At 34.3% G+C, this 27,225-nt stretch overlaps 1 protein-coding gene across 5 annotated transcripts in view; it reads left to right on the top strand.

Moving 5' to 3' along the window:
- LOC118200338 (protein Obscurin-like) overlaps nucleotides 1–27,225 on the top strand; it is a 500,451-nt gene that overhangs the window by 291,545 nt on the left and 181,681 nt on the right. For all 5 annotated transcript variants that reach the window (XM_085822284.1, XM_085822292.1, XM_085822266.1 and 2 more), the window contains 6 exons: nucleotides 3,674–3,782; nucleotides 10,398–10,576; nucleotides 11,844–11,952; nucleotides 13,117–13,289; nucleotides 16,197–16,308; nucleotides 22,433–22,608. In XM_085822284.1, coding sequence (XP_085678410.1) covers nucleotides 3,674–3,782; nucleotides 10,398–10,576; nucleotides 11,844–11,952; nucleotides 13,117–13,289; nucleotides 16,197–16,308; nucleotides 22,433–22,608 — 858 coding nt within the window. The remainder of the gene's footprint in view (nucleotides 1–3,673; nucleotides 3,783–10,397; nucleotides 10,577–11,843; nucleotides 11,953–13,116; nucleotides 13,290–16,196; nucleotides 16,309–22,432; nucleotides 22,609–27,225) is intronic.

Below are 27,225 nucleotides of genomic sequence, written 5' to 3'. Positions count from 1 at the left end.
TAAGTGTTAGCACAAAGTTTTATTATATCGTTATTTCTAATGCCAGATTCGTAGTTGTAGGCTACGTTTTGAAAAAGTCCTGTCAGAAAAAGAAATCCCTGCTGAAAATTTAATTCTTTTAAAGTCAAATAAAATATTAAAATATGTGCAAAAAATATGAATAGACAAAAGTTAAAATTAAACGCTATTTCCATGCTGGAAAATGATAAATTTGCCATATATAGGTAGAAGCCTCTGTGCGTAGCACATATATTTTAGTAATTTATGTGTGAAGTATGCTCCTTCAAAATTGCCCCACATTTTAAATAAACACTTTTAATTATATACATTGCATTACATAGTACAGTTACATAGCAAATATGCGTTACACAGCTCATTACACTACATTCTCATAACCCAGGCCAACTCTGACTCAAATCGAAACTTTTCTCACACAGTTGAGGGGTGCTCAACGCCCTCTATGGAAGATATCAGCAATATGAAAGGCTATATATATTTCTAAAATATGAATAAATAAATAAATAAAATAAAAAGAAAATATTGGTTACTTAACATATAAATTAAAATTTCTTAAAACTGCAATCAAAGATTCTATATTATGGTAAACATAGCTATTGAAATGGGTATCCTTCTTCGTACCAATTTTACTAAAATCAGATGATAATAAAATTCCTAATATTAAAAAATTCCTAATATTAAAAAGAGAAAAACTGTGTTGTATTGAAATATATTAATGGGCATTTTTAACATCAAAATTTAAAGAATTTACGGGGAAAGAAGTCATAAAAATAATTGTGGTATAATTTAACTGCAAGAAATGACTTTTAGAATTGAAGGAGGATATAGAAACGTACTTGCAGCTCAGATTTTACTTTTTTTCGTACACTAAAGCAGTGGCGTAGCTAGGGTGGGGCAAGGGGGGACATCTGTTCCCGGGCGCAGTATCCACGGGGCGCAAAATTGATGTTACGAAATTTTAAAATGAAATGTTTTCCATTCTTGGCACACAGAAAGGGGCGAAAAGCGTTCAGTTGTCTCCGGGCGCTGAAATCCCTAGTTACGCCTCTGCACTAAAGTGATATAAAAGTGCCATATTTTCCTTCAAGTATTTCAGTTTTTAACAGGTAATTAAAGTTTATAAAATCCCAGTAAAATCATGAGTATATTTTAGTCCTCTTTTAAATTATAAAGCAATAAAAACATTTCCCGAGTTCATTAGTTCATCGACTTTAACACCGATCTTTAGTGCTGCCATCTCTCGCGTAAATTACTAAGTTTTAAAATTTAGTGCTGCCATCTTTCGAGTAAAGTGCTAGGTATGCGATTCACATTGAAAATGTAACGGTTGAAATGTTGTTAATATTTCTTTTCTGCTAGATCTCACAACTGAATACGCATTAAATACAAAAAATAATGATTATCTAACTCCGAATTAGGAGCTGGTATACTAACCGGTGCTAGAAATAGCTATTAGACATAAACGATAATTTTAATAGTAGATAATACGGAATTCACTTTTACGTTAATTTCAAAGAACAGCTATTAAATGCATTTTCACAAAGTAATGGTGCCAGCTGTTTTTGCTTTTTTTTTTTTTTTTTTTTTTTCTGTAAAAGAGATAGAGCCTGTTGTTAGAGATAGAGCCTGTCCTTCGTTTTCAAAATATATTTTCCATATTTAGAATTAACACCCAAAAAGCTAAAATTTTATTAAAATAATTAAGATATTGAATTCTCATTTATTTCATTCTATAATTTTATATTAGAGTGAAATAAATTAGGTAATTCAAAGTACATAATATTTACTAATCAATAAATATTCTCAGTAAATTTCTTTTTGTCGTATGTAGAAAAAAAAAATATTCGAAAATGATTCCGATTCTATAAACAGACGATATTTACAGTGGTTCACATCTGTTTCCGGGCACACGTGTTTTCATCCTTAATTAATATATTCTGCTAAAAGAGTAATAATTCCCAAATGCAGACAAAAATTATTATAATATACTTTCATTTAAAACAAAATATGTCAAGAAGCATCGTTTTCAAAAACATCTGGACAAAACTATCAAAAGTCTAAATTATTATGTCACAATTACCCCTTTTAGAATGAATTATTTTATTGTGAGGAATATTTTGATGATATTTCTTTTAAAACAAGCAGAGCTTCAAACAGAGGAAAAGTAGTACGTTGGAAAGTAAGATCTATGTAAATAAATCTATGTAAATAATTTCAAAACGGAAACTTGTGTCCGAAAGGCAGGTGATCGAATGAGAATGCTGGAAAGACATTTTCATATGAATGAAGAATGAGATAGGTGTCCGAAACAAGTGTAAACCACTGTAGATTCACGGTTTCAGAGAAAAGATCAAAGAAACTCTATAAAAACATTAGGATTCTTTTTAAGCCTGTGACATGAAAACCACCCGTTTTAATTGCTAGCTGGACGGGTTAAGCACTTACACTAAGACAGGGGAATGCTATATTTTCTTGCAAGCCATGATACGAAATATGTTAACTTTTTCACCCGAAACGCCCGTGCATTGAGACATCAGAGGGTCGCCCGAACACTTGAGACCCTTTTCTACCTGGTGGTTTCCCCTATCACGTTATTGCATGGCTCACTAGTTTCGTGAGTTGTTAAACGACATGCTAATCATTCTGTTGAAGCGACTAAAAGCAGCTCAGTTATTTGAATACACCTTTCCTCTCCTTTTCTTAGCGTCTGAGTTTGACTAGTGATGCTCGCTCTGCCCACGGTGGATGAAACCGCAGAAAGACTTTCTAACAAAAATTTACGCATACAGGCGTTTCATATGAATGTTTGAAAGAAATTTTGACCTCTCCGGTGGGAAAGAGTTGAAAGAAGTAGGCGACGAGAATTTATCCTTCTCGCTCAAATTTGCCGTGTTTTGGATTTATTAAATTTAATTTTTGATAGTTTCAAAATGACATTGAAGGCCCGGTAGTAGTTTTAATTTTTATTTTAGTAAATGGCATATCCGAATAATAAGTATCTTCTGCTTCTTCGTTCAAACGAAAACCTGGCCTTTTCCAGAATTCTTCTCTAGGCATCTGCTTTCCCAGTTTTTGACCTTTAAAATATTTAGGTCATTTTCGGCACAACCGATTCATCTTACCTAGGATCTACCCCAATGTTAGTTGCCAGAGTTTTTTAACAATACCGATAGCTGTAAATTAGATGTTCTTCTCCACGATCCATTCACACGGAGCCAACCGAGTATCCAACGCAAAATCCTTGTCTTCCTCGTCATAATAAATATATAAACTAAACTCAGTGGGCCAAGCCCAGCAGTGCCTCGAAGTCTTCTTTCTTGACTGTAGGCCCCGGGGTGCGTAAGCATATGCCATGAGCAAGTGATCAGCTTGTGGCAGGATCCCAGTGTTTAGCCCCCAAGCGAATTTGGTACTCATTTTTATCGACCCAAGGCTGGAAATCAAGAGATGAAAGGCTGAATCGACCTTGCTCAGTTTGGGGATCGAACCCCCGGACCTATGGTGCTGCTGCGCGATGCGATAGCCACTGCGCCATCGGGCCTCAATAAATATCTCGTTAGCGAAATTTCTCTTTTTAAATATCTTTTCCAGACATATTTTTCTATTTTTTGTACTAATTAAAAATGTAAATAATTTAATACACATTTTTATTCAGAACCTACCGCTCCCCATATTGAAGAACTTCAAGACTTAGAAGTGAGATATGGAGCTCCGGCAAGACTGAAAGCAAAGATCTCTGGTTTCCCCATACCGGAAGTTAGCTGGTGAGTCTGCATTCGTCAGCAGATTTTTCAAATATAAAAAAGTTTTTGTAACATTAATGCCAAAGCTTTTCCTTTTGTGTTTGTATATAGCAATATTTTCCCCTTTTCTCCAATACATGAAAATTTTGTATTTGAAATGATGACCTTAACAAAAATAATTCGTTGAATGTTTTGTTTGTTTTGTTTTGTTTTATACGGGCGCAGCCCTTCCACCTGGTTTGTTGAACCTTATGAAGAAAAGCGGGCGCAACCCCTCCAACAACAAACGACACGAGCCGGCCGTGTCCCCCCCCAAAAAAAAAAAATCAATTTAGCAGCTTAACAGAAAAAAAAGAAAATTAGGTTAGTATACTAAAAAGAATAACACGGCACATAAAAACACTTAAGCTGTCCCTGGACCTTTGCATATAAAGTCTTTCTCTCCTTTTAAGGGTAGTTTCCATAAATTGAACGCTTTCAGTATGTTAGCTCGATCAGTCAGAGATACCGATGACATGTTTATGAGAATTGATGACTTTCATAATGTCTTGTGCAAATTTTACTCCTTTTTTATAATTTTGAATCATTTCTCTTACACTTCCGATTCCATGTAAGGCTCTTACCCCCCTGGTGAGTGTACAACTTTCAATAAAATGAATGCAGTCACCAGCAGTATCACATTTAAGGCATAAATTTACCCCCTGGAGGTGGAATCTCTGTAAGTACATAGGAAAGCGTCCATGCCCTGTTACTAATTGATTATAGTCTTTATCACAAAATATAGGCATATTCTTCTTAATTATTATATTTGACAAGGCCTCTGATCTTCTAGGAGACACATTCCATTGATCAGACCAGGTTTTATACATGTGATCTTTCATTTTGCTAATTGTAACTTTTTTAGAATGTTGTAGATCACCTTCGGAGATCCCATCCCCCAGGGCAGCCTCCTTTGCCAGGGAATCCACCCTCTCATTCCCAATGATACTAATATGGGCCTTTACCCAATGAATATTGATTGACATTTTATATTTTAAATTCATATAATCATTTTTAATTTTATTCATGATATCATTTTTATGGTCCGGCCGAGAGAGGGCGACGAGTGCGGAATAGGCATCCGAGTATATATGAACTGTACATTTATAGATCAAATTGGATTTAATCCATTCCAAGGCTTTATAAATGGCGTATAGCTCTGATTGATAAACTGAATTATGTTTATCCAGTATGTATTTTTTATAATGGATCTCCAAACCATAAAAATATACGACAAACGCACATCCCACACCTCCCTCAAAACCTGACCCATCTGTATAGATTTCATATTCGCTGGTAGTCAATACATTGCAATCAAATAAAATACCATGTCTCTGTCTTGGTTAAATCGAATTATTGTCAATTTGGGCAAATGCGTTGCTTTCAACCTTGATTCCATCCAGAATAAGAGAGCTTTCTATTGAATATTGTAATAGGAATTTATTGTAGAAAAATTTATAATGAATGGAGAGAGGGGGAACCCCGGCCAAAATACATGCGACTTCAGATGAAACTGTTCTAAAGCATCTAGTGATAATCAGAAGCCATCCTCTTTGTATTGAATCAAGCTTAGTTCTCAACCTGACAAGCTCCCCTGCCCGGCGGCCCCAAGCTCCGATACCGTACATAATCTTAGGTATAATAACATTGTCATACAGATTTTTCAGAATATCACTCTTGACCTGTAAAGTATTAACGTTAAATTGAGTCCTGTAGAAATTTAAGATCTTGTCGGTTGCTCTATGGATATTCTTAAAATGTTCTATAAAAGTCAATTTTTCATCCAGTGTGACACCCAGATATTTAATTGTACTATAAAATTTGATGGTTTTGCCTAGAAATTTAAGTCTTGGATTCTTTACTTTTTTCCCTTCTTTTGGGAAAAAAATTCCACAAGTTTTATCCATGTTAAATAAAATATTTTCTTTAGTCCAACTAATTAGAACGCGTCCCAATTTCCTGAAATGGGACTCAATTTTATCCAAAGAAACATCATATATTAAAAATAATAAGTCGTCTGCGTAACAATAAGTGGAAATATTAGGTATATTTACATCCTTGAGCAAATTATTTACAATAAGACCCCAGAACAGGGGAGCGCTACAGGAGCCCTGGGGACAACCTTTATTCATGGCATATTTAATGTTGAATTCTCTAAGTTCTCCGTTGTAGACCAAATACCTGTGTCTGAAGTAATCCTTGACTGTGTCAAACGTTTGACTTGAAACATCAAGTTTCTTTAATGTGTACAAAACAGAAGACCATTTTACTGTGTTGAATGCACCCTGGACATCAAACGAGACCAGGGCCACATGATAAAGTATTCGTTTACATCTTATTTCTTAAACTACTTTATAAAGCGCAAAATCTGCACTTCTGCCCTTACGAAAGCCATATTGAGAGTCTGAGATATAATTTTTGGTATAAATAACAAATTGAAGTCTATTAGTTATCAGTTTTTCAAGTAACTTACCCATAATATTCAGTAAACATATCGGTCTAAATTTATCATTTGTTTTTGGTATAAGAATCAGCTCTCCAGTTTTCCATGCCTTAGGAAATATATTCAGATTCAGACATTTATTGTAAAGAAATAGCAATAAGGAAGGGCAGGATGAATATAATGTCTTAACAATAGTAACCCCGATCCCGTCCGGCCCAGGGGCAATTTTTTCACGAAAAGAGGCAATAGCAATATCAATTTCAGTGTATGTAAAGTCCTTTTCTTTATTAACTTGGGATTCATGTAGAATACTTTCAAACTCAGTGTAGTTAGTTGAATGTATTATTTATTTTAAAAGTTTGAAGTAATATTGAGAAACAATACATTTCTACAATGTTCTTTGTTACCAGAGTTCTTCCTCAGACAGCAAATTATGTCTCAATATATTTCTGTTCGAGTAACTGCTTTTTACATTTTTCTACGGAGTTCTTTAATTTGCGGATTATTTCTCCGATAGGAAATTATAACAATGTTTACTTGTTATATAGTTTTAGAGTTAGAAAATAGAAGTGATATTGAACATGATTCCAAAGTGTTCCAAAGTAACATTTGCATTCTTTGAAGACTGGTCGAATATTTTGCATCTGAAGCTCCTATGTCTACACTGAATGTGAGTAACTTGCGTCCTGTCATCAGTTTTGTAAACGATGCTTTGCAAACGATCATCAGTTTTGCTTAGTTAGTGAAGGTGTCCGCAAGTGTTCTAGATAGATTTCATTGTATTTAAAGAAATATTTTGCCTAAACTTTTGTAATTTAAATCTGCCATTTGATAAGCCGTATTCTTCACGATGTTTCTAAACCATAATTTCCAAGACAATAGAGCTTTTTATAGTATCGGAAAAGATATTTGATCCCATTCCTCTCGGACAGGTTTCCAAAGTCAAAAGAGGTTTGTGAGTACAGCTTGGGATCATCGGCTTTTTAAAAGCTTAAAACCGCAGAAACCCATTGATGACATATCAAGAAATTTACTAGGGACATGAGTAAAGGACATGACCTCGATACCCTTTTTTTGTTCAATTCCCCCCCCCCCCAGAAAAATCAACAATGAATTTTGACGTGTGACTGCTTGCTTTGTCTTGATGTAGTTCTACTAATGAATGGGAATTTGGGAAAGAGGAGCTATTTCAAATTTGAAACTGGGTATAAAATATGTTATTGATAATATGTGAAGTTGATTTTGCCATTTTCTCCCATCTCATTATTTTGAATTTGCACAGCCTTCCTTCCGTTGCTTCTTTAAAAGCGCCAATTTACATGAAGATATAACTATAAAATGGCAGACTATAATTTTTACTTTAAAAAATACAGCTACAGTTAACAAATTTACAAGCAGATGGTATTTTTATAGCAAAATTGAATCTCTAAAACATTTGCGAGGAACTGTAGAGACATTAGATTATTTTGAAGTAGAACATGTGAAAAATAAGCAATGCCCCCACCGGGACTCGAACCACGGACCTCTCGAATACGCGCCGAGTGTGCTGACCACTACACCACTAAAGAATGCGAAGAAAGTGGGAGAAATACCTTATACAGCCTCTGTATAAGTGTATTCTAAGCGGCAGAGATTACCGCACTTTTTCTCGAGCAGCGAAAGTAAAAGTTAAGGTATTATTGGGAAACCTAGACTTTACGTGAATTGTAAAAAACGAGGTATGACAGAATTTGATTCTCAACTAACTCAAGACAGTAAGATCGGCAGGTTTGAGAGAGAAGGAATTGTGTATGATGTCAAAAAAAGTTGGCTGTCGCTACTGAAGTGTGGAAAAGTACCCAAATGCTAATACTCCCAAAAGGATGAAATGCTTTTGTGGAAGATTTTCTAATGGTCACTATTCACATTATATAGTTAAGAAAAGCTACAGCCAGCTCGTTTGTCCGTAATCGAACTTTTTGTACTCAGCGGTTGTTCACTTCCACGCCTATCGAATTAATTTCTATCTTTTCGTTGCCCTGCGTTGGCAACACGCTTTTGAGATTTGTCTTTCGTAGAATTCGGTCTCTAAAAGCGTAGCTGACCTGTAAACGTTGTAATTCCTATTTTAACTCTTTCGCATCGAAGTCGCCCCAGACGCCCGAGCATTCAGACATCGGCTGGACGCCCGAAACGCCTGAATAATTTCCTACCCAGTGCTTTCCCCCATCACGTTACTGCATTACTCATTGCTTTCAGGTGTTGTTAAATCACATGTCAATCATTCTTTTGAAGCTACTAAAAGTAGCTTCCTTGTTTCCTTTGTTTACTGTCAGTGTTTAGCTTCTGATGACCGAAGTTGCAATCCCGTCCCAAGGGGGAACTTCACACAGTGTCAAAGCGTCGAAGAAGTTCTCGCTTTACTTAAGTAAGACTATTGTTAGCGCTGTAGTATTCAACTTGTCATGGGGGAAGGAAAAGCATTCCAAGAGAAATTCTTAGATACGGGCGTTTTCGATGTTTGGGGAATTGAGATTTTGCCCTCTCTCGATGCGAAAGAGTTAAAGCTTATCTGTACTCCTGAATTATTACTAAATGTTTACGTGTGAATGTTATATTATTAAATGTCTTCAGTTTCATTTAAATGCACCAAGAGTCTTGAATTTATTAAGTATAATCAAAACCGAAACTGCGTCATCCATGTCGGCGCCATTCTAATACGAGGAACGTAAACGAATTTCTGGAGGCACCGGCGAGATCAGATCGAGAATTCGTCAGCAGTTCAAGTACAGATAAGTGCTTTTTATTTCGATTTACATCTGAATTTGATTCTTGAAGTTTTATATCTATTTTGTATTGATTTTCATTTTGAACTTGAATACTTCGATTACTTATTATGGATCAAGCTACTGTCATTAGATTGCGCAGTAGGGCAAAAGCGGCCTTCAGAAGGCTTGAGAATACTATTTCTTCCGATTTATCTAAAAATGAACTAATTTTACATCTGGAGCGCTTGGAAAGGATTTATTCAGATTTTGATAAATTTGATGCCCAATTACCAAAAGAACAGTCAGAAATTGAAGATTTTGAATCGAAGTATTTTAGTTTGAAACTTCAGTATCAAAATTTATTAGATGTATTAAATGTGGCTAATGTGCCAAATGTTACAGGAAATTCTAATATTAGTAACTTTAAGTTACCTAAGTTAAATATTCCTATTTTTTCGGGTAACTTTAATGACTGGATGAATTTTAAAGATTTGTTTGTTGCAACAGTGCATAATACTTCTTTATCGAATATACAGAAATTTCAGTATTTAATCGGATCATTTGCTGATGAACCAGCTTCTATAATTAAACATATTCCGTTATCAAATAATTCTTATGAAGAAGCATGGGCAAAATTGCTCGCTAGGTACGATAAAAAGAAACAAATCGTACAATCGTTAATTAAAACATTTATGGATCAAAAATGTGTTTCACAGGTTGATAATGTTAATTTACGACAATTAGCTGATACTTCCGATGAAGTTATCTGAGGTTTAAAAGCTCTTGGTGACGAAGCAACTTCTAGGGATCTATGGTTAATATTTATGTTGCTTCAAAAGGTAGATTCAGAAACTCGAAAGTTATGGGCACAGAAAACAGCGGAAGATGATTTCCCTACATTGGACTCATTTTTTATCCAAGCAAGTGGATTTTCTTCTCACTAAGACGTACCCCGCAGGGTAAATAATTTCTGAGTAAAAGTCCTCAGGACTAAATACTCATAGATACCTCAATTCATACCAATTCATCTTCCTTGCAGATTTCTTTGCTTCCGGTGAAGGGGAACCAGTACCTGGTTCGATAAAGTCTTGACTAAAATCTACGCCAAACATAAAGTTGTTGAAATGCCTAATTTTTTGTTTCACTTTGGCGTCTGCCTCTTCTCGCTTGATTTTTAAGGTATATGTTACCAAAGATAATGTTTACTTATTTTTATTAATGTTCGTGTTAATAACGCTCAAAGAATGCAAACATTATTTTCGGAGAATCTATATTAGATAATATTTGTCCTTCTTTGCATAGCTAAAGCTCCTAAATCACGTATCCAGAATTTTAATGTGTAAAAATTTAGATTATGTAAATATCTCTGCTTGATAGGAAGCTATATTTTTTTGCTTTATTATTTAGGTTAAAAGACGACATCCCAATCAAAAAGGACAGTACTTACGACATCGTTTCCGACGCCGAGAGCAACAAGTACGCCGTATCTATCAAAGCTGTGAAAAACGACGAAATTGGCCGCTACAGTTGCATTGCTAAGAATTCGGCAGGAGAAGCAAAATGCGAAGCAAATCTCTCCATCAAAGGTACACCAAAAATAGCATAATGGCGTTTATTACGTATGTAAGTTATTTAAGTATAATATATCTTGTAAATAATTCAGAAACTCTTGGCATGTTCTCCTGAGCAGAGGAATTATTCATAATTATACTTACCTATGTCCTTAAGTGAGATGAAGGCTGAATTTAACTAGTTACTCTAGTCAACTTTTTATTACTTTAGTCGGCCCTTAAGCATTAGGCTCACTCAATATCGGATTTGGAGTAATAACTGACTAGCTTCCTTCAGATGTCTGCATTGTCACTTACCTAATTTAAGAGGAAAAATAAAACCAAGTACGATTTAAAGGGTCTCATAAAAACTACCCACACATCTTGTAAGTTTTGACAATAATCAGAAGCAGGTTAAGAAGACATGATCGGGTATTCGAGTCATCGATTTTGCTAGATTTACACCTTGAAATGTTCTCTGTTAGAAGTTCTAATGTACACTCTGACCACAAGCGCATAAAAATTTTAGACCAAATTGGTCTTTTTGTATTGTACTTACTACCTAGCTTATTAATTATATATATATATATATATGTTATATACAGATGTTCCTACCCTGTTAACCGGCTCTATAAGCTAAATATTTTATTTTTATATGTTGGTGAATTGTGCATTTTCTGCTTTTAAAGTGGTTGAATGATGCTGTTCTTATGTTCCGGTTAAAGGTTTTATGCCTTTAGGTAATCTGCATCTGAGTTTCAATTGTTGTACAATTATCAAAAACCGAAAAGTCGAAGTTTCTCTAGGCCGAATGAAGCTGCCATTTGTTTACATTTTAAACGTTTAGTAGAACAGTGAATTAAGTCAGTTGTTGCACCAATTCAGTGTCTTTTTTGCAAAGTTAAACCAAAAGTTAAGTTTCAGTTTTGTGCACAGAAAATCTGTCTTCCTACCTGCTAGCCAAATTGCTTGTTTTTGCTTAGGAATTGTAATTTTAATTGTAAAAATTGCTTTTTTTCTGCTGTTGTAAACTGTATTTGGTGTTTTAGGTTTTTCTATGCTTTACAATTTTTAATCAAGGTGCTTTTTTATAAATTTATGCCCTGCCGCGAATTGAGAACTGAAATGATTGAATGACAAATATATCTGTAATGAAATTCGAGGGAAAACGTTTAAATGAAATTCAGCAAAAATATGTATAATTCAATAGGCCGTTCAAGTGTCATGTAGTGTACACATTACATATTTTCATTATAATTCAGAAATGAGTCTCTTCGTCAATAATTGCTCCTTTTTTTCACAGCACAAGCACCAGTGTTTGCGAGAGATATGCAAGACCAGTCCGTGGATATGAATGAAAAGTTTAAATTTGAAGTTGAAGTGTACGGATATCCGACACCAGAAATTTCATGGTAAATTTGGAAGGCATTTTTCTTGCATTACGATAATAACTTTGAGTATATTATTATATGTTCTATGGCAACACCATAAAAAATAGAAGTATTTATTTTATTACTATCTTCTTTTGTACCTTGTACGGTGTACGATCAAAATGTGGATTATTTAAGACAGCGATTATTACATAGAATTTTGACGCATATTTCCTAATGTATTGCATTAACGAAGTTTTTATTGACGAATTTTGTCCATATTCGTATTTCTGTCGACGAAGAGTTAAACTTTATAAATTATTTTGATAAAACATTTTGCACTATAATGCATTTTGCTAATTGCATATAAAGTAATTCTCTGGATGTAATGAAATTTTATATATAAAATATGTTTCTTAATACCATAATATACATTTTCTCTTAATAAATTAAAGATAATTTTAAATAGTAGATATAACCAAAATGCATAAACCTAAGCGTTGCTAAGCTTCGTAAATATTTTATTCTTCTTCTTTAAAAGTAACATTTATTTGTTGTTTGTTGATATTATAATGCGTGTTGCTTTTATAATAGAATGTGTGTTGGTATTGTAACAGAAAACGTTATTGCTAAATTATATTCACATTTTATTATTCACATCGTATAGGAAGAATTACCAGTCATATAAAAGCCTGAAGGCACTAGACAAAATATTAACAGAACTCCTGTCCCATTGTTTACACTTATCCTTCACTGTCTGTGCTCTTCAACAACTTTTATATCTTGTCAGTAACTGTTAGTTTAATTGTTTTCTTCTTTTTAAACTCCTTTCCTTGCTGTTGCCATTTACCATTTTTTGAACTCTGTCTTGCCTGGACAACGCGTTTGAAAGCCGTTGGGTTGCACAAAGACATAAATTAAACCTAATTTCAAATAACTCCCCTTAATGTTCAATCAATAAAAATTCTTCAGACTTTGTAAATAAAAGTCTTCTACTACCAAATCATGTTTAGTTTATTTAGAAGACTTATGCCGTATTATGAATGTGTCTTTAGTGCACTGGTTTAAAAATTCTGCACCAAGAAGTGAATATTAAAGGAAATCTAAGTAAGTAGCTTGATTTCAGAGATATATTATAAACATACTTTGTGAATGAAATTTGCATTCGTATTGGAAATTTTAATTGATTGTTTTTTTATTTCCCAGGCTGAAAGACAGCAAACCTGTTACGAGTAATGGCATTTTTACCATCTCTGGAAGTGGTGACATTTATAAACTGGAAGGCATAATAAAAGCTATCGAAGATGCAGGAACTTTCACTTGCAAGGCTACGAATAAAGCTGGAGAAGACACACGAAAAGCGACGCTGACAGTTGCAGGTGAATATAACTAAATTCCGTAAGCATTTAACGCAGTACAGAGTGCTTTATTGCAAAAGACGTGAATTTTTGCATCATTTAAAACATTTTTGTAATTAGAAGTTAATAGATATATTCATAACCCGCGGTTGCGAATGCGGGAAATGACTTTTGTGGACACGGTATGTAATATTGTTACGTTTTTCTCTTCACGTTAAGGGTTCGTGAATTTGGAGTGAATGACGACGACCCTTGATGAAGTATCGAAACACAATCTATTAGCCAGTATTACTCAGAACAGCTCCAATAACACGTTTACAGTTGTCAAAGATCTACTATAAATACGTTGGAACAATCAGCGACACAGCCTTCAGGCTATAACGGTGAAAGCAGCTTCACGGCAAAGCACCAGAATACAGCTCCCGAATCTGCTCGGTCGTTCTTGGAACTCTACATACTCTCGAGTTTCTTCACGCTACAGCTCGCGATGCACTCGACGATACACTAGAGTACAGCTCCCGACTAGGTTGGATCGTTTTCGGAGCTCAACACACTCTAAGATGAAACTCGACGATGCACTAACTCGCGATACACTAAGAGACTCTCTCGATGCACTCGACAACCAACTCGGCACTGGACTACGAGACACTCGCTCAGTGACACTTAACTGACTCGACTATCAATTCAATGAACTCCGCGTAGTAGCAGGGTTTATATAGCTTTTAGTTTGCGTTCGAGAACATTCTGGGCTAAACTAGTATGAATTCGTTCCAGAAAGTTCTCCATCCGTCTATAGCATATAGCCAGTTTTGTCGCCAAATTGACAATTCCTCACCAAATGTAGCAACCTTACCTTCCCTTGCTATTTTCTGGCAACTCTAAACCTGCTTTCCGGGGAAGCTATTTTACGGCACCTGGACATTTCGTTCTCCGAGAATGAATGGTGAGATTTAACGAAGTCTATATGAAGCAAATATTAGGTCAAATAGATTTAAAGTGCTTTTAAATTAACTTTCTTTCAAACGACTGTTTAATTTAGGTTTTTGAAAAAAGCCACCAACGTGTGCACTATAACATCCGGAAAGAAGCCATAGCGATATTCGGTATCTGTCCATACTCTGGTAAGGATATCTGGTATAGCACTTGTAACTGCTTGTATGGTTCACTCTTTGAGGTGGTCCAAGATTATAAATCCTTTCACTGTGAGTTTCGACTGCTTTCGACAATAAAGTCCAATAAAGAGAAATCTAATGGGGTAAGTAAAAAATTCTTGCGGGGCACGGCATACGTCCGTTTTTACCAAATTATCGTCCTAGAAGCGGACGATTCCTTTCGTCTTGTATGGGGTTCCAAACGTGGGGCAGAGAAAGGCGACCATTGGCGTCCCGGCATGACAAAAATATGTACACTGCGAAAAAAAAAAAAGGACTGTTCTATATCTCTCGTTCTACTGGGCCGATTGATGGAATCAACTTGCGTTTTTCATGTCTCGAAGGCGCGGCTTAGATTTAGATTATTATTATTAGATTATAAACCATTATTAGATTATAAACTATTATTAGATATATTTATAGCATTGTTCGAATAAAGGTATTTTGACACAAAATCGGACTTTTTCTGAAATGAAATGCCAATTTTTTCCATATTTCAATTCTACGACTCAAATGATGCCAAAATACCAAGTTTTATAAAAATCGCACGAGTAGTTTTAAAAAATTACATGTAGCTCTGAAAATTTTAACTCCTCCATGTTAATTGAATCTTGCATATATTTATTAAAATCTCTTTTTTTACTAAATTTATTAGATTCTTCCTTTCATATTTCAAAATTTAGGTTCATTCCAGATAAAATTCGTCCATTTTTTACGATTTATTTTTAAATTTTTATTTTTAAATAATTCTTATAAATTTTACGAAAAACATTTTGAACCATAAGCTATAAAATTTTTACCATCATCTTAAAGCAGATGTATCTCAGAAGCATACCTGCAAAAAATTAGAGTTTTTTATTCAAAATTTCCTGATACGTGAATAAAAATACGTGAATTTACATATTGGCGTGTTTTGGAATTTGGCATATTTGCTGTACGCTATAATAACGCCAAATGTGGTTTACTCACTTTATGAAAATTATTTGAAATAATGAACGATGACATTTTCCCGTTTGTTTGCAATCAAAAAAGGAAAGGAAGATAGGTTGCTATAAATTAAGAAGTTCACCAAGTAAATTATCCATGGGGAAAACTGGAAAAAATACGCAAGGATAAAGTTTTAAACTTCTCCTTAATTGTTTACCGAGAATTACAGAGTTTAATATCTAAGCAAAAAAAAAAAAAAAAAAAAGAAAAAAAAAAAAGAAAAAAAAATGCTCCAAGATAAATTTTTGAATTTCTCCATGAATTTCTCACCACATTTTACAAAATTTAATATTTAGGCATAATTTGAGTCGTAGAATTGAAATATGGAAAAAATTGGCATGCCATTTCAGAGAAAGTCCGATTTTGTATATTAGGACAATAAATATATTAGGACAATTGATATATATAAATCTAATATATATCCTAAGTCGCGCTTTCGAGACATGAAAAACGAATTTGAATTTCATCAGTCGGCCCAGTAGAACGAGAGCTATAGAACTGTACCATTTTTTTCCCTTAGTGTACATGCTGTGTCAGAGATCTTGCATAAAAGAGAATATGGACCACCTAGAGAAAAAGATAGAAAGACAAAGAAAAGAGCATATGACATATTCTTAAATATATGATGGAATCGCTGAATTTTAATTTTCGCTACTGAAACTACATAATTGTATAGACAATTTTTTTCACGTAAGATATATTGTTTATGTGAATTCAGTAGTTTATGGTTTTTGAATAAAAAAATATATATTAAATGTTTGACGTGGGTATTTGACGTTTTTCTTTTAAGATTTCGCTCCGTCCGTGACGGCAAAGTTGCCATCAACTGTAGATCTTGCAGAAGGTGATAAACTAGATCTGAAAGCAAAAGTATTTGGCAAACCTACCCCGGAAGTTAAGTGGTAAGTAGGTTTTGTATTTAGGTTTATAAATGCCATCCTAATTAACGACGAATGATAAAGTTTATTGATGAGAAACATGGACATTTGCAATCACATAAAGTTGTTCATGAAAAATCGAAAAATTATTCTAGTTAATATTATTTATAATGCAGATTGCACTGTCTCACTGTCTGTTTTGTGTGGTACACTTAGTCTCAAACATATTTAAAACATGTAGAATATCTTTTCTAGTATTTTAGTATTTTTATTGACTCATATGAATGTATTTATATGCTGTGTACGAATGAAAGTATTCATTTGAAAACAAATGGCAATAAACAGAAGCTTTAGCATTCTTATTTTCACAATAATAAAAGCTTTTATTTTATTTATACTAATAAAATCTTCTCTCTCTCGCTTTATATATATTTTAATTCTTTTCGGTAAAACAAACTATTGTTTTGTACTTTTCCCATAAAACCACCGCTTTCCTAAAATTGCTTTCTAATTAATTTTTCGAAAAGATTCTTAATTTGTGAGTTTATTATCGACTCCGTGAACTCCCTATTTAAGTAAAAATGGTGAATTAATTAATTATGGCACACAAGATAATATCTTTTGAATTTTTTTTTAACTTAGTTTTTGTAAAAGATGGAATAGTTAGATAAGCACGACACGACACATGATATGACAACAAAATTCTCTTAAATATGCTCGTAAACAAAAAAGAAAAAGTAACTAAATCGGGAAAAACGTTTTATATTCTTCGGAAATAAAGGTAGTCGTTTGTAAAGTGCTTTTGACAACTACTGTACATTTACTGAAAGCTACAGGAAAAGACTTCTTTCTTTATCGTATAGGGAACCCTTTCAAATGGCTTTGAACATATGGGATATTAAAAAAACCGCTCTCACTTTATCACCTGGCTCAGGTTCCGGAAGAGAAAAACGTTTTCTGAAACAAAATGAGCTGATTTGAAGTTTAGGTAATGCGGCAGATGATCGTGAGCTACAGCTGTTCTATTGGTCATACACTGTTTCTTGAAGAAGACCAAATATGACCAAGCATGGAGAAAGAACCACGAGTTCGTCTTGGAATTTTCTAGATGTACAAACAAGTACTTGACAATAAATTTACTAGAACATCCTTGTAGCATTAACGTTCATTGTTTCTCTTTCTAACTATCATTTTCCTCACTTGTTCGATGTTTCATCACTACAAGAAGACATAGGCCTACCACTTCGATAACATCTTCAGTGGAATCTCATTCATCCCGAAGCTATCTTGTTCATTTAAACCAGTGGTCTTCAAAGTGTGTTCCACGAAATCTCGGAGCTCTGCGAGTCAAAATGAAAAGTCGAAAAGAAAATTACAACGCACTCACACTGGTTGACTAGTGCTTACTAAAAAAAAAATATGAGGGTATACTTAGTTATAGATTGGTTTTAAAACTTGGCGAATGGTTACTAAATGTAAAAGAGAATGACGGAGAACCTACAAGTTCTTTCCGAAAGTTACATGCTCAATTAATACATACGGCGGAGCGCAAACTCAATTCTACACTGGCCATGGTCCCTTCCCACATTGTCTTAAGAGATTCGGGAAACGAGCATCAGAATTGTGTGAATGTGGTGCGGTAGGTAATGCAGATCACTTCCTATTCAACTGCCCATAAACCAATAAACTGCATTTAAAAATGCCAAGCAGTGAATACTGGCGGAGAATACCTGCGGCAACAAGCAGACGAAAACTAAAATAGAGGAGGTAATTAGGCTATGCTCAGCAAGTTACTAAGAAATTCTTCCCCTCCCTTGAATTGTATCGTCGCAGCATAATTTTAATAGCAATTCAAAATACTACAACAACTGAAAATCAACACTAGGAAAATAGCTCAACCCGTAGAATAGTAACAGGAGTGTAAGAGCAAAACTATCGTAATGTAAGCATATTAGTATCCAGTTTGTATGTACTTGATAAAAATAATATTGTAAAGCAGTTTAAATGATACTGAAAATCCAGTCAATGTATAAATGAATTACAAGTTTACTTTGATTATCTCAGTAAAAGTATTGTAAATATGAATTCAGATAATGTTTAAATGTACACATAACTGTCATGATTTTATGTAACTATCACATGTAACTTGTACAAGACAATGTTTGTAATCAACATATCTATGCTTGTATACAGGCCTTGTATGCCCATGTAATATTTTTATTTATATTTTTACACGGAGGAAATATTCCCTTCTGCCAGGATGACTGTTAACACTGTAAGACTTTTACAACAAAGTCAGGTCAGTGGTTATCTCAGGCGGCGCTCAGTGCTTCGCAAAACTAAACAAGTTTTCTAAAGGAAAACGAATTGAAATTACGAGACGATAGTGTTAAAAATGATACAGTGGAACACTTTTTCAATCAAAAAAAATTTTAAATATTTTCAGAAGAAAAACCTAAGTATCATTTGATAAAATACGAATAATAAATTATAATAATAATATAATAAATACGAATAATATTTTAATAAAATTTCGAATACTACGATAAATCAGAAGGCTTGCTAGAGACGGAAAGGTAAAACCTTATACAGCGTGAAACTGAACAAGAGAGCAAATTTTAAGGGGGGATAGGGATCGATGTACATTTGAGAAGACACGAGGCATTTCCCGAATATCGCCAGCAACAACGGCGATCCCTGGCGACGAAATCCATATTGGTTTTAATGGGGCACTCGTTTCAATGGGGCTTTTCATATAGCCCCACAGGAAAAAGTCCAAACACGAGAGATCCGGTGTTCTTGGTGGCCAAGTTATAGAAACACCTCGACCAATCCTCCGCCCTGAAATTTTCGTGGTTCCTATAATCAGCAATTCTCTCAGCAATCCACAGTAGAAAATACCGTTGGGTGCGAGGACCGACTCTTTTTTATATCATTAATTTACAATGCCACCTAGCGGCTTGCCGTTTGTGTTCTGACCATACATTCTATGACGAATATTGCACGTACAGCTGCCTTCTATTACCGTCTAAAGTTTTGCCTCTCTGTTCAGATTCACCCTGTAGACATATCATATCAGCAGATTCGACGTTAAAACCTTGAGAAAAAGCAGTTCCTAAATTTTTGGTTATAGATTCCTGCAGAATACCCAGAAGTTTCTCTACCAGGTATAAACATTTGAGTACCATTCGGAACACCGCATTTAAGTGAAAAATCTTTCTCACCGTATGTAGCAACAAAAACAAAATGTAAAAACAAATTAAAAGCAGAGTATGAAATGCGACTGTAAGATATCATCAATACACCCAGATTAGATAGTTTGCACTAAAAAAAATTCAAGCATACCCCTGTCACTAAATATAATGCAAGGGTAAGTAACACCTGGAGCATAGGTTAATGCTACTAATAAGTAAATTTTGTTAAGTTTAGGTTAAAATCGTTTAATAAAATATACATTACTTTTCCATAATTGTCTTCAAACTCTTCAAGCACGCTATGAAGTATCCTTTCCTCACCTTATTCTTCCCCTATGACTACGCATGCGCATCCTATGATGTCATTTACAGAACATTATTGTCACACTTTGTATTTATTATTATCACAGCATACATTATATCAAATACGCGAAGGATATTTATCCAATACTTCCTCACTTAACATGATTTCTTCAAAGAAAAATTTATTCCTAATGAGCAAACATCTTTCGACGTTATATTTTGGCTACTAATAATGAAAACCAAGAAATATTCTATTGTCGTTATGACGCTTTACACTTATGTGTTCCTAAGATGAAATTGGAATTATTAATTTCAAATAAATGTAGCATGTACTTTTACAATGTTATTTACGATACTCTTCTAAGAATTATGAACATACGTTTGAAGAATAAGTTATAATATGATATTTTAAAAAAGAAATGTTTTTCCCGTCGTCCGGTTTGATTCGTAACCATGGGAACAACATAGGAAAGAGGTCGACTGTCTTAATTTTTTCCCTCACTTCATTTTCGTTAGCATGTTTCGATTTTACTAAAATAAAATTACCTAGTAGAATGAATTATTCATATGACTTTTATATTCCGAAATGTAAATATTATGTAAATTATAAATTGACATATTTTGTTTGATACCATGTCTCGATGCATTAAACATGAGCTTAATTAATAATGGTTTGGTTTATTTAATTATGGCAAAGCACACTAGAGCTATTTGCCTAAGGGGAGGGATGCCTTCGTCGAGGACTTTCTAAGGAAAACTGGCTCGCATACACGTTACACGGGGAGAAAACCACGAAGACACCCATGCAGCCAGCCCGTTCGCAGGATTCGAACCTCGAACCGAACTACCAGTGTTCAGCGACTTTACCAGTCGGCCACTGGTGGGCTTAATTAATAATGGTCAAACTAACATTGTTAGTTATTCACATATAAACAATAGTTCTGTTTTTAAACAAGATCAATTAAGAAGGAATTGTATTTTCAGAATTCTGAGTAATTAAAACTGAAGCATTCGGTGTCGATCCAAATCACCTTTTAAATTAGGACTAAAAGTGTAACAAGTGCGCGAATGAGGGTTGACTTGATGTGGTGTATTTAATTATGGCAAAGCACACTATTCGAACCTCGGACCGAACTACCAGTGTTCAGCGAGCGGTAAAGCTCGGCCGCTGGTGGGCCCTGAGGGTTGACTTGAACTACAGCTTCAAATGACGTGGAGAAAATAAATGCTTTGCTGCGATGACACAAGTTAAGATCGCAAATGGACGGGGTGGGAAAAACCTTCATATTTGAAAGGAAAAGATTGTTCATATACATGGTGTTTCGAAACTCATGTGCAAACTTTTAAGGGGTGATAGAAAACATCTAAACAAGAAATTTTTACCATACAATGCATGGGCGAAGAGCAAGCGGTGAGCCGCTAGACGGCGTTGTAATAGAAAGCAAAATGCGCGAGTTTTCTTATCATCATTTCTAGCGTGGATTTCAGAAGGCATGTCGACGTATAGTGATCAGAAAAAGGCGGACATGCATTTTATGTGTGGTCTTGCGAATGAGAATGCTGTGGATGCCAAAAGACTGCTTAGGCAGCGTTTTCCGAGAAGACGCGCGCCAGACCGAAAAATGTTCGAAATATTTCGTGGGTGCTTGTGTGAACCGGAATCCTTTGTCACTGGCATGTATGATAGACGGCGTGGCAGGAGTGTGTGGCGCCACATGTTGTAGGGGACATTCTGAAAAGAGTGGGAGATCATCCTGATATTAGCACCGCGAGAAGCTTGCCGTGCCGTAAATGTGACCCACTCAGTTGTTTGGCGAGTATTACGGGACGAAGGATTACAGCACTACAGAAAGTTTGGTTTGGTTTATTTAATTATGGCAAAGCACACTAGGGCTATCTGCCTAAGGGGAGGGATGCCTTCGTGGAGGACTTTCTAAGGGAAACTGGCTCGTATACACGTTACACATGGGAAAAACCACGAAAACGCCCATGCAGCTAACCCGTTCGCGGGATTCTAACCTCGGGCCGAACTACCAGTGTTCAGCGACTTTACCGCTCAGCCGTTGGTGGGCTCCATGTACAGAAAGTGCAAGCCTTGATACCTGCACATTATGCGCCACGTGTTGAGTTTGTACTTTGGTTTTTGCAACAGCTAGCAATGCAGATTGATTATTCACGGATCAGTGTACCTTGGCATTTCTAATACGCATCTTTATCGCGCTTTAAATGTTTGACATTGAGTTTTAAAATATCCTTTATATCCTTCATATGCATAAATTGCTAGTGAGTTATAATTACATAATCCTTAATGCACTCAAAGTTATGGACCTTTGAAACTGTGTAGCTTTATTGTAAACTTATATGACTGAAATTTGATATTTTAATAAGAGTATATGCCTTTCTAAGTGCACTGCAGAGTTACGTTGTAATTTCACTAAGACACAGTCTTTTAAAATTCAACAACTGGAGTATTTAATAATAAAATAATTGAACAGAAATTATAAATAGCGGCATCAAAACGTCTACTAATCATATTTATTTATTTTATTTATTTATTTTGGTGTGGGAAAATTATCCACAGCTGGGTGAATAAAGGTTCTAAATATGCTGAAACTTTATCGTTCCTAATCTTTATTACTAATTTCAAACAGGTACAAAGATGGAAAACCTTTAAGGCCTGGCCATAAAGTCGACCTGTCTGTATCCCCTGACGGTGTCGCAAAACTCGTAATACAGGATGTCACTCACGATGACGCTGGGACGTACAAAGTCCAAGCCACTAATAACAAAGGACAATCCGCCTCAGAATCAACTGTCAATGTGGCTTGTAAGTAGCACGGACAACCTTTTAATACATTCTTCTTTACGCGAATATGGGCATAACCCTATGCCATTCCTGACAATATTATCTTTTTGCTTATGAAATTTTTTAGTACCAGCAACAATGTATATTACACGGAAATTGATTTAATAAACTCTTATATGTCTTTAATTAAATTAACGAAAGGTATAAATCTATCTTCAGTAGTATTTCGTACCTGAAGATTTATTAATTACATTATTAAATGAATTAAAAGTTTAAAATATTTCTATTTTTATGAATTTTTTTGTATTGTAAGAAATGTTATTTTAGTTCTAAACTAACCCGTTTTCAAAATCGTAAAAAAACAACCTTGTATTTAGCGTAGGTATAATGAAACACTCAATCGATTTAGAGGGCAGCTAAAGGTCCCTCCTCATCAGGAGAAAGAAATACATAGAAAGAAGAAAATAGGAGAAGGAGTCACAGACCCTCGAAATCGATTGAGTGTTTCATTATACCTACGCTAAATACAAGGTGTAACAGACCTATTTAAGTGTAATTGAACTATTTATTCACGCCATGAACTCATGAACTGTAACCGAACTATTTTATTTAAACGCCATCTCGTGGCGATATGAAAAAACGTCAGTCGAACTCCAGCCGCCATGATGTTAGTTTACTATGTCTCTGTTATTCAACTGTTTGATGTTCCATTTGGTATATGTTTCATTTTTATGTATATTTCTTTTGTTTGTAACCGTTCCTGTGTACTCTGTTAATAAATCCTTTTAAAGCTAGCCGGCATTAGTGTCTATTGAGGAACGGCTACATCACATTGGCGCCCTGTTACAGTTTATGTAGCTGGCCACGAGAGGGCGCAGCGTTTTTTACTTTTAGCTTGTTATATTTTTCTTACCGCATTGCGGATTTTTGAGATAGATGTAGTGGCAACCAAAAGAGCATGATGAATGTTCTAATGTAAGCATACAATTCTTGTACATAGCTGTAAATAAAGCTTCTGTGTGATAAAAATGAAAAGGAATTCCAAGCGTTCCTGTGGATATTTATTAAGAAAGGTAAGCAAACTTTCACTTATCGATGTTATTAAATGTAAATAATAAGAATAAGAAAAAAGATCATAAGTTGCAACATGGTGCCGAAACCCGGGATAGTTTGGCGATGTTTGGAAAAACGTACGCTCTCTGCTTTCAACTTCCTTCTTCAGAAATTCCAAAATGTTAGTCACTGTGGTTTCTGTGTCAGGGGTTAAAGATCGATTAAACTCTAAAACCAATTCGCTAGGAAGTATCCGCATTAACAGTGGGCATAACAAATAGCTGTAAGAATTCGAAGTAACGTTAAGGGAATCAAGGCTTCTAATTTCAATTTCTAAGCTATCATATAAGTTAAGTAATGTTTTAATATCATCTATTTTTTTAACTGGCTTTAAATTCAGCAGACGATTCATATGTGCATTTATTAAAATGTCCTTTCTACCAAACCTTTCTTTCAGAATATTTATTGCCTTAGCATAATTTTCGGCAACTAACGGTAATCCCTTTATTGACATTAAAGCTGCGTCCGTTAGTAAAGATGTGAGGTAATTAAATTTGTCTACATCCTTTAAAGCAGAGTTATTATGTATAGCAGATTCGTATTGAGCCCAAAAACTTTGAAATTCACATATTTCGCCTTTAAATTTATTTATGGTTAGTTTCGGAAGTTTAGCGCCATTTGTATTTGTGTGCTCTACCGTATCTATAGTAGCAGAATTAGATGGCAACTCATTTAATTTAACACATTTTCTATTTCTAAATATTCTGCTGATCTTCGATTTACACAAGGTAATTTTATTTTTATAGTCCAAGCTATCCTGTATTTCAGTTTCGTACTCTTTTTCATCTGTTAGGATAGATTCGATTTCAGAGTTCAATATTAGTATATCGTTTTCATTTTCATTTAAGATGGATAAATCATCTTCTAATAAATCAAATTTAATATTATCCGATTCTATTTCCTTTTCCATTTTAGCTATCAGTCTTGTTACTGATGCTCTTAACATTCCTCGCTTCTTTTTTAGTGCTTTTAACTTATCCATCTTAATACTCAATATTCAATCACTAATCGAACAATAATAAATACTTAAATCACAATATATCTAAAGATCACTGTTATCTCGGAATTTCGGCACCATGTTGCAACTTATGATCTTTTTTCTTATTCTTATTATTTTCTTCCTGAGTTTTCTTGATCCAGAAATTCTCTGCTTCATTCATCTCTTCAGCCTTAACAGGTCCAATTCTTCTTAGTTTTGGGTTTTTCAAATTATTGATAAATCTGAAAACATAAGATGTTATTCTATATACCTTTTTTATGTCACTAAAGTTCTCGATAGGAATGATGTTTTCAACAATACAGTTTGCTGTTAAAATTTCTTGCTTCTTTCCTTTTCGTTTCTCAGAATTTGTTATTTTATCATCTTCCTTAAAATTTCTCGAAGATCTGGGCCAAACGTTGTTATCTTTGACAAGCCAAGGTGGGCCATACCACCACAGCTCATTTTTTGAAAGGTTTTCTACCTTCTGTCCTCTCGTCAATAAGTCCGAAGGATTCTCATGGCTGGGACAATAATTCCACCAATCTGGATCAGTTTTCTCTTGGATTTCTAGACACCTATTTCGAACAAATTGTTTCCATTTTGTCGGATCAGCCTTGACCCAATGTAATACAATTTCTGAATCTGTCCACATATAAATCTTCATTTCTATGTTTTTCAACGAATGTCGGATGTATGTGATGAGTCGAGCTCCTATGACTGCTCCTAAAAGCTCCAGTCGAGGTAACGTAACCCTTTTTATGGGAGCAACTCTTGCTTTGGACATAACAAATGATATTTTTGTTAACTCATTTTCATTGTATCTCAAATATACAACGGCACCATATCCCTTTTGGCTATTGTCTGTAAAACAGTGCAATTGAATATTCGACAGATTTCCTTTTGACAGATTGTTGAAATAATGTCTTGAAATTTCAACATTTTTTAATTTAGGAATTTCATTATACCAGGTTTTAAATCGATTGTGCAATTCTTGATCAAGTGGTGCATCCCATTGGTAACCTCTTTGCCAACATCCAAAATGGCGCAACAAAATGTTTAGAATTTCTGTTTGGCTTTAACAAACTCTTACTCCCGAATTTAACTTTTAGTTGCTGGAGATCGGCGCAGTTTCTTTTCAGTTATGGACTACTGGTCAAATATTCTGGAAACCAATTCTGGAATTAAAATTGTCATACCGTGCTGCTAGCACATCGAATCATCAACTGGACAATTTCAACGGAAAAGATAAGTTTCGTTTACATTATCGTTTAATCTGAGTTTAAAGTTCTTTTAAACTGATTATTTATTATAAGCTGCTTCTTAAAGCAAATGTAAATTCTTTACTGAAATCTCATTTATTGATACTACATAAGAGTATTAAACGAAAGCAAACGTCTTTCTGTTAACCAAACGTTATTTCTTGAATTGTAATTTGTTATTTTAAAATGTTAATGCGCATAGTAAATTAATTTATGAATAATATTGTTTCACGAAATACAAGTTTTGATGTTAAAGTTTGAATATATTCATGGACGTTGTTCATTAGAATTTATTAGTTTCGATTCTGACATACAGCAGCAGATGTTTTCCCCCCGCGGAAATGTTTAGACTAGCGATGATTTATGATGTGTTTACGTCAAATCTTTTATTACTTTTATTTCCTTTGAGTGCTGTTGTTCCTTATTAAATGTTTTATTCTACATAAAATAAAATATTGTACTTGTTGATTTATCTTTCGACGAACATTTTGAGAAAATGATTATAGTATAATACTTTAAGAAAATACGATTGTTTTCCTTTAATGAATGCATGTCTTGAAAATATTTCTTGAAGCGAAAGAAAATAATTATGAATAAAATCGAATGACTATTTAAATAAAGTAAAAGAGTTACTAAGTGTGTGTTGCTTAATCAGCTTAATATTTTGTTAAGATTAAGATTTCGGAGAATATAAAAGCTTATGGTAAGACATTTATGTATGTTTTGTATGTTTTGCTAAGTAGTAAACAATTTTTGAGCAATTTATTATATGTTATTTTCTTGATACAAGTTGAATTTATGAGGGCATTTTATGATATTTTTACGACTCCGAAATAATAAACTTTGTGAGTATTATTGTTTACATTTATAAATGCTGTTTAATAGTGGCATATAAATGTACGAGTAACATTGTTTACATTTATACATGCTGTGTAATAGGAGTATATACATTTTACTTAAAGGTATAATTATTAATTCTAAAATACTGTATTGAGAATAAAATCGAAATAACAACAAATTCAACTTCATCTTTTCCCTCCCCCCTGACCTCTCATATAATTATGGCTTACCTTGTCAAAACACGAAAAGAGGATTTAAAAACTCTCGTTACAGAACTGGGTTTCACTGTAAACGACACTATGCGAGTAATAGATCTTAAAGATCTTATCGCCAATTCTGACACTTATGATGAGGCTTTTACCAGGAATCTTCTGGAAACTTTAATCGAAACCAGACAACAAAAACAACGTAAATGCAACGATCTAGAGACACGTCAAAGAAAAG

The sequence above is a fragment of the Stegodyphus dumicola genome, chromosome 1, assembly GCF_044657685.1.
Source record: "Stegodyphus dumicola isolate Sdum_Otavi_A_Nest chromosome 1, ASM4465768v1".
Classification (NCBI taxonomy): domain Eukaryota; kingdom Metazoa; phylum Arthropoda; class Arachnida; order Araneae; family Eresidae; genus Stegodyphus; species Stegodyphus dumicola.
This window is presented reverse-complemented; position numbering and strand designations above follow the sequence as displayed.